We start from the raw sequence: 15,424 nt of genomic DNA on the forward strand, positions 1-15,424 counted from the left end.
TGTATGTATGTGTGTATATACAGTGGGGCAAATAAGTATTTGATACACTGCCGATTCTTCAAGTTTTCCCACTTACAAAGAATGGAGAGATCTGTAATTTACAGAATATAAAAAGAATCCAGAAAATCACATTGTATGATTTTTGAATAATTAATTTCCATTTTATTGCATGAAATAAGTATTTGATCACCTACCAACCAGCAAGAATTCTGGCTCTCACAGACCTGTTAGTTTGTCTTTAAGAAGCTCTCCTATCCTCCACTCATTACCTGTATAAATTGTACCTGTTTGAACTTGTTACCTGTATAAAAGACACCTGTTCACACACTCAATCAATCAGACCCCAACCTCTCCACTATGGGCAAGACCAAAGAGCTGTCTAATTGTAGACCTGCACAAGGCTGGGATGGGCTACAGGACAATAGGCAAACAGCTTGGTGAGAAGGCAACAACTGTTGGTGCAATTATTAGAAAATGGAAGAAATTCAAGATGACTGTCAATCTCCCTCGGACGGGATCTCCATGCAAGATCTCGCCTCATGGAGGGAAAGGTGAGGGATCAGCTTAGAACTACACGGGAGGACCTGGTCAATGACCTGAAGAGAGCTGGGACCACAGTCTCAACGGTTACCATTAGTAACACACTACACTGTCATGGATTAAAATCCTGCAGCGAGCGCAAGGTCCCCCTGCCTGCTCAAGCCAGCACATGTCCAGGCCCTTCTGAAGTTTGCCAAAGACCATCTGGATGATCCAGAGGAGGCATGGGAGAAGGTCGTGTGGTCAGATGAGACGAAAATATAACTTTTTGGTATAAACTCCACTTGCCGTGTTTGGAGGAAGAAGGATGAGTACAATCCCAAGAACACCATCCCAAACGTGAAGCATGGGGGTGGAAACATCATGCTTTGGGGGTGCTTTTCTGCAAAGGGGACAGGACGACTGCACCGTATTGAGGGGAGGATGGTAGGGCCATGTATCGCGAGATTTTGGTTAACAACCTCCTTCCCTCAGTAAGAGCATTGAAGATGGGTCGTGGCTGGGTCTTCCAGCATGACAATGACCCCAAACACACAGCAAGGGCAACTAAGGAGTGGCTCTGTAAGAAGCATTTCAAGGTCCTGGAGTGGCCTAGCCAGTCTCCAGACCTGAACCCAATAGAAAATCTATAGAGGCAGCTGAAACTCCGTGTTGCCCAGCGACAGCCCCAAAACCTGAGAGATCTGGAGAAGACCTGTATGGAGGAGTGGGCCAAAATCCCTGCTGCAGTGTGTGCAAACCTGGTCAAGAACTACAGGAAACGTCTGACCTCTGTAATTGTAAACAAAGGTTTCTGTACCAAATATTATGTTCTATTTTTCTATTGTATCAAATACTTATTTCATGCAATAAAATGGAAATTAATTATTCAAAAATCATACAATGTGATTTTCTGGATTTTTTTTATTTTTATATATTCTGTCTCTCACAGATGAGGTGTACCTACGATGAAAATTACAGATCTCTCCATTCTTTGTAAGTGGGAAAACTTGAAAAATCGGCAGTGTATCAAATACTTATTTGCCCCACTATATATATATATATATCTTCTTCAGGACGTAAAAATAAAATAAAAGCTGAAACGTTTTCATGGAACCTTGAAAAAGCAGCGCGTTACAATGGTGAGGGAAAAGCTCTGTGTATTGCGTATAATCACATCCATAAATCCATGATCACAACAACAACAACGTTTGTCAGACATCTACATTGTCATCTGAGGAGATTACAAAGATTAAACGAGTTTTTTTTTTAATTCTAAAACACGAAATGTGGAGTTATCTGCTTTTGCCAAAAAAACGACTGTTGGAGTTATCTGCTTTTGCTATAAACAAACTTTTAATTAACTTTAATTGTGTAAATTGCCTGTATTTGTTTAGTTGTTATTACTTAATCAAAACAACCCAACTGCAGTTTGACTGATATTACTTATGATATTATTGCGCAATAAAAAAAAACGTGATTTCTGAAAAAAAAACAAATGGAGTTATCGGTATTTGCAAATGAACTCTTCATACACACACACATATATATATATATATATATAGTGTGTGTGTGTGTGTGTGTGTGTGTGCATAGATATAAATAAATATATATTCATATTTATGTATGATATATATTATACATAAATATAAATATATTACATCTATTTCTTAAATATATACATGTGTGTGTATATATGTATACATATAAATCGCTATTAACCGATTTGACAGCCCTAGAATATCTATATAATTATATAAATTTATTTAATTGAACTATGAAAAAACAAATTTTTTCCATATAATAAAACTAAATAAACTTAAATAAATGTATTAATTTTGCTTACTGAATGCAATTGCAACGTGATGACGAAAGAACAATCCATCAAACTGTGAAATTCAAATTTTTATACAAAATTAAATAAAACATAGGCTACTGAATTAATAAGAGGTTGTGTGTACCATTTGTTAATGTTCTCTTTAACTTTCTATTCATAAAAGAATCATAAAAAATTTGTGGCATGGTTTACAAAAAAAACAAAATTAACTGCACAGCTAGTGAAGTGTTTCTTGATTATAAATCAGTATATTAGAATGATTTCTGAAGGATCACGTGACACTGAAGACTGGAGTAATGATGCTGAAAATTCAGCTTTGCATCACAGCAATAAATTACATATTAAAATATATTAAAATAACAGGGAAAACAAATGTTATTTTAATTTACAAAAATATTTCACAATATTACTGGTTTGTACTGTATAAATAAATGCTGCTTTGGTAAGCAGAATGTATTCTTTGAAATACATTAAAAAAGCTCTTACTGACTCCAAACTTTTGAATAGTAATGTATAACTTTTAACTTTATAATATTCAGAAAAGTAGGCAAAATAGGCATATTTACTGCACACAAGACAGTATTGACCAGTATTTCATCTCAAACTAGCCCAAAATTAGTACAGTGATACAGATGAAAGTCTTCCAAAATTAAAAATCCCATAATCCTTAAAGAAAATCTGATGGCCAAGAACAAACAGCCCTGTTTGTAGCTCAGTCATCGATTGGGATTTGTGGCATTCGAGAGAAAAAGAATGTTTTTTGCTAAAATCAATATTAATACATTATACAATAGTAAACAATTTATTATTTATACTGCATTTACAATGTGATTTATAAATTCATCCAACCCTGCCAACATTAAACACACAGGCAAATGGAGTAATTTCAGGTAATAATCCCGTTTGCCTCAGAGGAAAAAATAAATTAATAAATTAAAAAATAAAAATCAATAGGTGGCATGAGCAAAAAGGGGGGTTGATGCATAGACGCTCTATAGCAGTTCATTCTCATCCCCAAGTGAAACACAATTCCTATTATGTACAGTTGCATTATAGTTTCTCACAATGCACTGGATGGCCGCTCGTCTTTCTCACTTGCATATGGGGAGGTGAGAATGTAATTGCTGCAAGACGGATTGAATGAATGACACAAGGTAAGATGGAGGAAGAGAGGCCGCTGACTATTCAGAGCGAGAGCACAAAAATTCATTGCTTTATTTTCATTAGATTGGGCTTTCGCCTGGCACCTCGTGTCTGGGCTTGCCCTGCCGTTATTTGATTTGATTTAATGTAAAGAAGGGAGTCTGCTAACAGTACAGGGAAATTTCATCTCTCCCGGCCCAACAACTCCCCATCATAATTAAGAGATTAGGCAATGGAGCTGCTCTATCCTGACTGTAATGTGCTTTTTCATTCATTCGTTCATTTTGTATTTATTTATTTATTTAACTAACTATTTTGGAGTAGCCCAGATACTTTTTATAAGTGGTATGAGAAGTTATTTGATAGATTGTTTAATAATAAAAACATAATAATAAAACACTAAATAAAAGTATTCATTTTGAACATGATTTTACTTGCTGAATGAATATGCAATATGATGATGAATGAACCAGAAGAAACATCTTTTTCTTGACTCAATCCATCAAACTGTGGAATTCCAATTTTTATACAAAATTAAATAAAACATGCTGAATTAATAAGAGGTTGTGTGTGTCACGGTGGACACATGAGGAGGATACAGGAACACAGAGACGAGGATGGAAACTCAAATAATAGTCTTTAATAAATCCAAACAAGCAGGGCAAGACACGGCAAGGCTAACACAGCCAGGAACACCAGGGAGTAACGAGTAGACCACACGACATGAAACTGAATAGGCAGGAACTTAAGTACACAGGTTAATGACTAAAACACAGCTGAATAGAATAAACTAATAATCACATTAAACAAGGACAGGAAACAAACCAAATAAGGAAACATGAGGCTGGAACACATGACACACACGACAGAGGACTGACAGTGTGTACCATTTAAAAGTTAGATAGATAGATAGATAGATAGATAGATAGATAGATAGATAGATAGATAGATAGATAGATAGATAGATAGATAGATAGATAGATAGATAGATAGATAGATATTACAAAGAAAATTACAAAGGGCTAGCAGCATTTATATATATATATATATGAAAAATATATGCAAATGTAATTAATAAGACCAGTAGTAGCTACTTGCTGCAAAAATATATAAATTAAATACTTTATTAAATTATTAAGTGCCAAGAGATGTTAATGGTTAAATAAGTAAATATTATTATATTTTATATATGTCACGAATCTGGTCCATGCTCTCCTGATTAACCACCACTAGAGGTCACCTGTTCACCACTATGACTTTTTCACTCACAACACATTGGACTCAATTTCCCATAATCCTTTGCACTGACGACATTCACAGCTGTTCACTATTTCGCCCACACCTGATCACCATTTCTCAATCAGTATCACTGTATTTAAGCCTGGGACTTCCTCTTGCTCGGGGCCGAGTATTGTTGCATTTATCACTCACCTAGCGATAGCACTTTACAGAGCCACTGTCTTAGCCTTAGTCTTGCCTTGTTTTCCTGCCGTGTTTGACCCTGCTCTTGTTTCCTGGATTTACCCTTTGCCTCTGCCGTTTGGACTCTGTTCGCTCCCCGTTTGGATTATTGCTCTCGACTCTGGATTATCTCTCTGCCTTGCCCCTTTGGATACTGTTCGCTTATCGTCGACCCACACTTGCTCCACGGATTGCTTTGTCTTGCCCTTGCCATACCTGTTTGACCCTGCCTGTCTCACCATGTTTAGTAATAAAGCTTTGCATATGGATCCGCACGTCTCACGTCTCGTCAGCCCCGTAACAATATAAATGAATGAAAAGCAAACAAACAATTAAGTAAAAAAATAAATAGATATTAAACAAGTTAGTGAATGAATATTTAAATTCTTAAGGCCAGAAGGAGCTTTTTTTGCATAAAAACAACTGCTAAATAAAATAAAATAAAATATTTTTAAAACTGTATTTATAAATAAAATATAAAAATATAATAAATGTTAAAAACTTGTGTAAATAAATGTAACACATAAAAATCTTCTAAAAAAAGAAAATAAATAAAGAAATATAATTAAAAAGCTTCTCTTCTAGTTGTAAATCCAATATAAATAGAAAAAGAAGCAGAAATTGATTCAGTGTCACCATGGACAAATAAAAAAAAAAAAAAAAAAGGAGTAAAAAAAAAAACATCCAGCAGAAAAATGTATATTACATTTCACAAAAACATAATAACAGGGACCTAAATCACCTGTAGTTCTTAGTTTACAATCAAAATGATGCAATAAAAACGTATATATTGCAGTCTAACATCTCACCATCACACAGATACCGTGTCATTATGTGTGCATCGACCTCAGTCAGTGAAGTCACAGTACAGCCGTGAAAAACACTTCTATTATAAAAAGCATGAAAAATGTGGCAGAGGCTGCAGAGCGAGTGAACTGCACCAGAAAAAAAACACACACACACAAAAACACTTTATATTAAATGCTTCAAAGAAACTCATATTAATATAGTTTCTTGTGGAGCATTTGTGTGCGTGTGTATGTATGTATGTGTGTGTGTATATATATATACATATATATATATATATATATATATATATATATCCTCTGTTCTCTGCAAGCTTTGCATCCTACATGCTGAAAGTTTGCTCATAAGTCTCATGTGGTTTTGTTGAGACTTGCAGCGCTGCACAAATACATTTTTTAGAAACACAACTGTACTAATATTCGCACTTTAACTGATAAAATTGGAAGCCTTTAACCCCAGTTTTAGTTTCTTTACATATTTATGGGGTCTAAACAGCTAAATCCTGTTAAATGGGAAAGCAAACAGCATCACACTCTAAACAGCTGTTACGATGCATATTTACAGTAAGTATGATTGTATAAATTCATCTATGATGACATTTAGCTAAAGCATGAAGGATCATGTCCTCTGTAATGGGAAGCGGTCATTTGCAGTGAGTAATAGCGAGCATGGTGGAGATGATGGTGGCCCACTCGTCCAGCAGGAACAGCACTTACAGTATCTGTCCCCACAGAAATGGACTGTAACCACTGGCCAGCGAGTGCGTGACAATCAATGCAAGGGGTAAATGGACTTGCAATTTTCTTGTTGAATTACAGCACACATCTTCACAAACATGTCACAAAGCGAATCGCTTCGCTGACAGGAAAGATTCGATTTGAGAGTGGTGTGATGAGGGCCCTGGTCAACCAAAGGTCCTGTGCTATTTACTGAGGTGAAAGATAGCCGATTTGCATTTGTATTTGCATGGAAATATATTTGATATTACGCATTTGACATTACGCATATGATTTGTGCTATGAATGAATGGCGCAGACGCACTGTTACGTTTATTACATATCAGCCTCTGCTGTTTCACTATGACGTTATGAACACATGTACTTCACCTCCAGAGCTGCTCTGAGAGATCCTTCATTAGCACATCATTTCCGTTTAATTTGAGTAAAACTGCCGTCATTTCATATACAGGTACATCTAAAAAAATTAGAATATCGTGAAAAAGTTAATTTTTTCTTGTAACTTATTTCAAAAAGTGAAACTTTCATATATTTTAGATTCATTACATGTAAAGTAAAACATTTCAAAAGTTTTTTTGTTTTAATTTTGATGATTAGCTTACAGTTCATGAAAGTCAAAAATCAGTATCTCAAAATATTAGAATATTCACATTCAATAAATGACCATCCCTACAGTATAAATTCCGGGTATCCCTTGTTCTTTGAAACCACAATAATGGAGAAGACTGCTGACTTGGCAATGATCCAGAAGATGAACATTGACGCCCTCCACAAAGAGGGTAAGTCACAGAGGGTCATTACTGAAAGGTGTGGCTGTTTACAGAGTGCTGTATCAAAGCATATTAAATGCAAAGTTGACTGGAAGGAAGAATTTGAGTAGGAAAATGTGCACAAGCAACAGTGATGACCGCAAGCTTGAGAATACTGTCAAGCAAAGCTGATTCAAACACTTGGGAGAGCTTCACAAGGAGTGGACTGAAGCTGGAGTGAGTGCATCAAGAGTCACCACGCTCAGACGTCTTCAGGAAAAGGGCTACCAAGCCACTTCTGAAACTGAAACAACGTCAGAAGTGTCTTACCTGGGCTGTGGAGAAAAAGAACTGGACTGTTGCTCAGTGGTCCAAAGTCTTCTTTTCAGATGAAAGTAAATTTTTCATTTCATTTGGAAATCAAGGTCCCAGAGTTCGGAGGAAGAGTGGAGAGGCACAGAATCCATGTTGCTTGAAGTCCAGTGTGAAGTTTCCACAGTCAGTGATGATTTGGGCTGCCATGTCATCTGCTGGTGTTGGTCCACTGTGTTTTCTGAAGTCCACAGTCAACGCAGCCATCTACCAGGAAATTTTAGAGCACTTCATGCTTCCTTCTGCTGACAAGCTTTATGGAGATGCTGATTTCATTTTCCAGAAGGACTCGGCACCTGCCCACACTGCCAAAGGTACCAAAAGCTGGTTCAATGACCATGGTGTTACTGTGCTTGGTTTAATGTGAAGAAATTGTGACAGGGATATATTACTATTGTATTACTAATGTAAGACTCAATATAATAATACTAATACTAGTACTACTACTACTCAGGGGTGCCGCTATGTGTTCTAGGCCCCCTGAACAGCATATTGACTCAGAAAAATTAAGAAAAACATTTAATAGGGCCTCTATTATAGTTTAAAAAATGGCCATATAAAAATAAAAAAATGTTTAATATACAGTTCTGTGGCTCTTAATAATTTTTTTATTAATTCACCATTTGTAAACTGATATTCACTATTCATTTTTAGATATATCAGTAGCATTTGTTTTAAATTCTTATTCATTTCGGATTGAATAAAAAAAAAGAGAATCAAATTAGGAATCGAATCAAATCGAATTGAGAGCTTGCAAATCAGAATCAAATCAAATCAGAATCTGAATCTATACTCAACCCAAACAAATAAATAAAAATGGCAAAATATCTAAATATAATAATAATAATTTTTAATATTAGTATTGTTTTATATACAATTAAAATATATATGCAATAAATATATACATCTTAAATATTCAGCAATGTATAGTGTAGTAATTATAACAACAACAATACCAAAAACAGCAACAAAAATAATAATAATGAATACTATAGTATAAATTGTCAACTGTTTAAGATGTATTTATATTATTATTTTTAATATACATATATTTTTTTAGATAAATGGAAAAAATGCAATAAATATAGGAATCTTAAATATCCGAGTAAATAGTGTAGTATTTTTAATAATAATAATAATGTTATTATTATACATAATTTTCTATTCTCTCTCCCCTATATATCATACTTATTATAAATAATATGTCATGCACATGATGAAAATAACATTAAATATATTCATATATTTATAGAACAATAAAACTATATATTATATTATTACATTATAAACTTATGATTATTAAAAAAAAAATGATGTTTTTAACATTATCAAAAGCTTTTGTTTGCCTGTGATTTGGGAGTAGCAGGACAACTGAAATCACTAAATTATAAATGATAATTTACTTGCTCTGGAGGGGGTTCAACTCCTCCTCTCCTGTCCTTCCGCTGGATCTCATCTCAAAGCTCATGCTTTTCTTCCTTTCTGTCCTCCATCTCCAGGGAAGGATTGCTCACGATAAGGGGAAGGGCTCTGAATTACCTTCCTGCTGCCCGAATTCATGCTTGAGGAGAACGTAAGCAGCGAGACTGCAGAGCATGACGTTGTTTCCCCAGGCCCTTGATGCCCACACGCGCGTTTTGCAGCCACATTTAAACAGATATGTAGTAAATTAGGCCGCTCTCCGGATACAGTTTCACCACCCATGTGAAAAATCGTTTCGTCTGTAATGCTTTGTGTGCAAGCGTGATCTAATTTGCCAATAAAATTTGCCTTAATTTGCCTTAAAAACCAAATTACGCCTCGGAGTCAAGGAATAAAAAATTGCTTTGGTCCCACATGGGTAAATAATGAATCTAAGAAGCATGGCGAAATATACTAAATCTGCATTTAGATGGAAATGTTTTTACAAGCATAACCCCCTGGAGATCGGTCTTTTGTTTGAAATTCTGCTGTTGTTTTTAATCTTTCCTCGTCCATCTGAGGTCGAGCCAAAAAGAAGGTAAAATACAGAGGGTTATAAGGCCGACGGCTAGCGAAAAATACAGCGACTGCTTGATGTATTGTGACTATTTGCCGTCGTCTTTGAACACCTGAAATGCATTAAGTGCTGTCAGAAGCCTTTATCAACCCAGAACAGGAAACACAAGGTAACAGAGCTCAAACGCATCTCCTACACGGACCTTTTTTTCCTTCTCTCTTTCTTTTTCTGCAGGCTAATGTAATTGGCTGCTTGCTGACAGTGGCCCCATTGTCTTCAATTACCCAGCAGCCACCGAATGACTGATCGATTGCGGGCCGGGGTTATGCTGACGAGCTGTGCCTTCTGGAGTTATTTCATTCATTCGTTTCTATATTTGAGGGATTTTATGAAGTAATGGGCCTTTTATTACCACACCGACTGAAAGGAACACCGCAATTAATGATGGTAAAACATAATAAAGTTGGGGGAAAAAAGGAAATTAAATGAAAATAAAAAATGAGCCTGCTACTGTCAAGTGAAAAAGCCAACTACTTTCTTCACACAACCTTCGTCTTAATAATAACAGACGGCATTTGGTGGTGTTTATGTGAGCTGGGAATGTTAACTGCGTCCTTAAACATGCTTTAATGTTTGCTGCGGAAGCCCATATACAAAGTTAACGGCTGACACAATAATACATCTGAAAGTGTGCTTCGATCTCTCTTCAGTGTGGTGAGTGAGCGGTGGCCAAATATTTACAGGCATGCCAGGCCAAAACCACTTCTTTCTTTTTTTTGCTACATATATCCTATGTGTACAATAATAATAAAAAAAGAGATTAAGAACAAAGTATTTACTTATTTAACTATTTAATTTAGGTAATTAAATAATAAATTAAAGAATGTTTTTTTATTTAATGAATTATTTGAAGAAGAAGAATCAACTTGTGTATAGCAATCTCTCTTCAGTAAAGAGTGTGAACAGTGGGCATATATTTATTGTTAAACATTAATAATATTTTTTGTTTACATACATTAATGTGTATAATAATATTAATAATAATAATAATATCAGTTAATGATATAAAATATATCAATTTGTTTATTTGTTATTATTATTATTAATCGTTATTATTATTATTATTGAATAATAAAACAAATTAATTAATAAATTAATGAATTTAAAATGTATTAACATTTATTATTATTATTATTATTATAATCATCATCATCATATTAAGAAAGAAAGAAAGAATTGCTTATATACACTAATGTGTATACTATTATTATTATTATTATTATTAATACTAATAATACATTATTAAATAATATGAATGTTTATTTGTATTCATTAGTAGTAGTATTATTGAATAATATATACAATATACAATGAATCAATAGTAAATTGATGAATCTATAATTTATTATTAACTTTTATTATTATTATTTATTATTATTATTATGATTACCTTCGGTAAATTTTTAAGTAATGGTAATGACTGACAGGAACAAATACTAACAAAAGCTGGATTTAAAACAATAAACAGAAAAAAAAGACAAAAGTGAACCAAAATACCATCAAATGCACAAGTCTTCTACTTTCCTTAACATGAGCAGTGATGTTACTGTAATTTGGCTGCAAATGTTAACTACTATACTTCCTGAAACACTTTTTAATGGTTGCCATGGCAACGGAGACAAACCGCTAATGCCATAACGAATCTGCATGAGTACTGCGGTTTCTCTTTAGTGGCGTGGCCACTTTTACAGTCCGCCACTTGGCAAATTGCCCATGTTAGTTAGTATTTCCCCCTGCTCTTTCTTTCAGTTAGTCAACCACAGGCCGAGACTGTCCCACGGCGTCTAATTGCGTATAAGCGCTCGCCTCCAAAACTGTGTTTTAGAAGTGGAATCATTGGATTAAAAGCGAACAGGTGTGCTAATACAGTGGCAAACGCACGCGGGCCATCCTAATGACATTCCCTTTCTGAAAGCGTCTCGCATGAGATGCTCTCCCCCGGAAACCCCCCAGAGGTTCCCATCATATTCCCAGCGCCATGAATATTAACCGAGCCCAGGGTGTCTGAGCTCAATATCTCCTGTCTTCCTTCCTGTCTCTTGCTCAAATACACACACATACATAAAGATACTCTGAGTCCAGAGGCTTGACTAAATTTCCTGCTCTCTGCTAGGTTATGGCACATTTATGTACGGGGATGCTACTCAACCCAAGTCCCCTTCAGAAAGAAAATATACCGCTGCCTCCCACATAAACTGGGGCAGCAGCTGCGTGACTTATGCATGGCTAAATATTTGAGTGTTGTAACATTAAAATTAGTTGGCACTGGTAATGTTTAAACTAATTATTTATGGAAATAGCAGACTGATTGAATACTGTGCATCAATAAACTCATTTTTTTGTGACATTTCAATCCTTTTGGGCATAAAATACATTGATTATGTTGGCATTTTACATTTTAAGAGAAGGAACATTAAAGACAAATGGCTTACAAGCACAAAGTCGAACCAAACTGTGTCAGGGTAAATAAATAAATAAATAAATCTTTATCAAATTAAATTATTTATAAATAAATGTAAAAGTAAGTAAATGTAAGTGTTTTAACACTAAATAAATAAATAAATAAATAAAAACTAAATCATCAAATCTTTATCAAATTAAATTAATTATAAATAAAAAACTTTCACATTTGCCCTGTGTTTTAATGCTAAATAAATAAAATTTTCCTATTTTCCAATTCGTTGTATTAGTATTTTTAATCACATTATGTATGAGCAAACACAAAAAAACAAAACCAATCTAAACTATGCACTTTCATGCTTGTGTCGCCCGGTGTCGTAAATTAAATTAAATTAAATTAAATTAAATTAAATTAAATTAAATTAAATTAAATTAAATTAAATTTTGTTTTTTTATGTTTTCAACTGAATAATCTCAGATACAGTTTCTCAATAGTTATTACTTTCATATTAAAATGCACCACTTAGACTACAACATTTTTTCATAAACTAAACTAAACAAAATTAGATTTATGTTAAATTCAAAGAAAAATAGAACAAATGTTTCAAACTAGCTAGCCACTTGTAAAGTTGACACTTGCAACATTGCCCTGGTTGATAGATGAGGAAAGCAGGGATTCTGCAAAAAATAAAAATAAATAAATAAATAACACTTATGCTGACAAAGTGTCCTTATTTACACCATGGGCGTCCCATGAGAGCGGTTTCGATGGAGAGTGAAGCTAAGAGGGCGAGGAACTCTTTATGCAGATTATGCGCAGCCTGTCTCGCTCATCGCAGATGTAGCTAAAATGCTGTAGGCGCATATGGTCCTCAAGTGTCAGACCCAACTCCAAGCAACTGGTGCAGATGGCTGCAAGCGGGTCAGGGACCGAGAGACTCCACGGCCCGGCCTGCAGCCCTGCAAGAGCCCGATAAGAACCTGGTGTCATCTGAAATCAGAAGAGGCCGGTCTGTGAAACCAAATGCCAAAAGTTCTGACTCGGGACCTGGTTTTGCATGGTGAAGCGTGAAGCGTTTGCATCTCTTTTGACGGAGTAAGATTTAGTCGGCACAAGCTATGTGTCAGCGCCTTCCTTTTTCATGGCACGTGGGCACGTATCACCGCTGCTGAGAGCCGTTGCAGGCATTAGAGTGAGTGATGACAAGTCTTTAGGTGGCAATCTGAGGAAATGAGGCTTTCTGCAGATGAAAGTGTTCCTCGCACACTCTCTATTTACTGCAGATGGAAGCAGCGGAGGACGGAATCCAGCCAAGGGGGATTTATCAGCGATGTCCAAAAAGGCTCATCAGTGTCTGGTCAGGGAAAGGTGTGCGATGGTAATAACCACAAAATGAAAGGACAAGAGAAAACCTGTTTAAAGGGATGGTTCCCCAAAAAATGAAAATTCTGGCATAATTTACTCACCTTGTTCCAAACCTGTATGACTTGTTTTTTTCAATGGAACACAAAATAACACAAAACGAGTGTTTTGAACTTTTTGTGCATCAATTGAAAGTCAATGGGGTTCAAAAAAAAAACATTTGTCACCGTTGAGTTTCACAGCTAGACAGGCAGAACAACAGATAGATAGACAAAAAGACTGACAGATCGATAGATCGATAGACAGAAAGATGGATGGATGGATGGAACAAAGGACAGACAGATGCACAAATAAATAGACAGAATGAAAGACAGACAGAACAACAGTTAGATTTTTAGAGAACTTTTTGTGCATCCAATGAAAGTCAATGGGGTCCAAACAAAACATCTAGTCCCCATTGACTTTCACTGTATTGACAAACACTTTTGTTCGACAAAAGAAATGAACAACATGAGGGTGAATAAATGAAGACAGAATTGTCATTTTAAGCTCTTTCACTAGTGTACATGCTTTAAAATACAGGTTCCAGACTGGGGTTTTTACAGCAATGCCACAGAAGAACCATTTTGGGTTCCTGAAATAACTTTTCAGTGAACAGTTCTTAAAAGAACCATTCTCATATACTGTAATAATCTAAAGAATCTTTTGTGCAATAGAAATGTTCCACGGATGTTAAAGTTTCTTAATGGAACCATCAGTGCCAATAAAGAACCTTCATTTTAAGAGTGTAGGTTGCACTGGTTTCATCATGGGTGAAAATTGCACTAATTCAGCAGGAGGTTTTGGACATTTTGAGATTTGAAAAAGTTGTTACTGAGTCAACGAGGGCATTTGATTGACAAGCGTGCTCCCACGACTGAACGGATAAGAGTAGATGAATGCTGAGATTCAGGAGAGAATGACTCACCATGTTCCAGGGTGAAGAGCAGACACACAGCCAGGAGAGACTGGATCGCAGTCAAGCGGAGCTCCCCCAGCATCCTAAAGGAGAAACACAAAGAGAAAGAGAGAGAACGGTGAATTGACTATACATGTGACCAGATCAAATCTCAAGATAGAAAAACAGATCAAGATGGACAGAATGATAAACAGATAAATAGAACACTGAAAAAAAGATATATAGAATGACAGACAGACAGACTGATGAACAGAACAAAGGATAGATAAACACACAAAATGAAAAACAGATCGAAAGACAGAACAAAGAATTGACAGACAGAACGACAGATAGACCGAAATCCAGAATGAGAGACAGACAGACAGAAAGACAGAACGACAGAGAGGTCGACAGACATTACAAAGGACTGACTGACAGAACAAAGAATTGACAGACAGAACGAAGGACTGACAGATTGACAGACAGAACGACCAACAGAACAAAGGACTGACAGAGCGACAGACAAATTGACAGACTGAACAAATGACTGACAGACAGATTGATTGATTGACAGAAGAAAGGATCAACAGACAGAATGACAGACAGAGCGACAGACAGAATGACAGACAGAACGACCAACAGAACAAAGGACTGACAGGGCGACAGACAAATTGACAGACTGAACAAATGACTGACAGACAGATTGATTGATTGACAGAAGAAAGGATCAACAGACAGAATGACAGACAGAGCGACAGACAGAATGACAGACAGAACAAAGGATTGACAGAGAGAATGACAGACAAAATGACAGAGCAACAGACAGAACAAAGAACTAACAGAACAGACAGATTGATCAACAGAAGAAAGGATCAACAGACAGAATGACAGACAGAGTGACAGACAGAATGACAGACAGAACAAAGGACTGACAGATAGAACGACAGACAAAAAGACAGAGCGACAGACAGAACAAAGGACTGACTGACAGACACAAAACAGAATAAGAGACAGATAGAACTACAGAGTTTGATAGAGCAAAGGATGGATAGATAGACAGA

The 15,424-nt window shown here is 35.7% G+C and overlaps 1 protein-coding gene across 1 annotated transcript in view; it reads right to left on the minus strand.

The window, feature by feature from the left end:
* Positions 1-14,466, minus strand: part of LOC306867579 (neurocan core protein-like) — a gene marked incomplete at both ends in the record, with an annotated part of 112,455 nt that extends 97,989 nt beyond the window's left edge. Inside the window, one exon of the mRNA XM_079413328.1 lies at positions 14,394-14,466. Coding sequence (XP_079269454.1) covers positions 14,394-14,466 — 73 coding nt within the window. The remainder of the gene's footprint in view (positions 1-14,393) is intronic.
* Between the last annotated feature and the right edge of the window lie 958 nt (positions 14,467-15,424).

The sequence above is a fragment of the Barbus barbus genome, assembly GCF_936440315.1.
Source record: "Barbus barbus genome assembly, chromosome: 49".
NCBI lineage: Eukaryota > Metazoa > Chordata > Actinopteri > Cypriniformes > Cyprinidae > Barbus > Barbus barbus.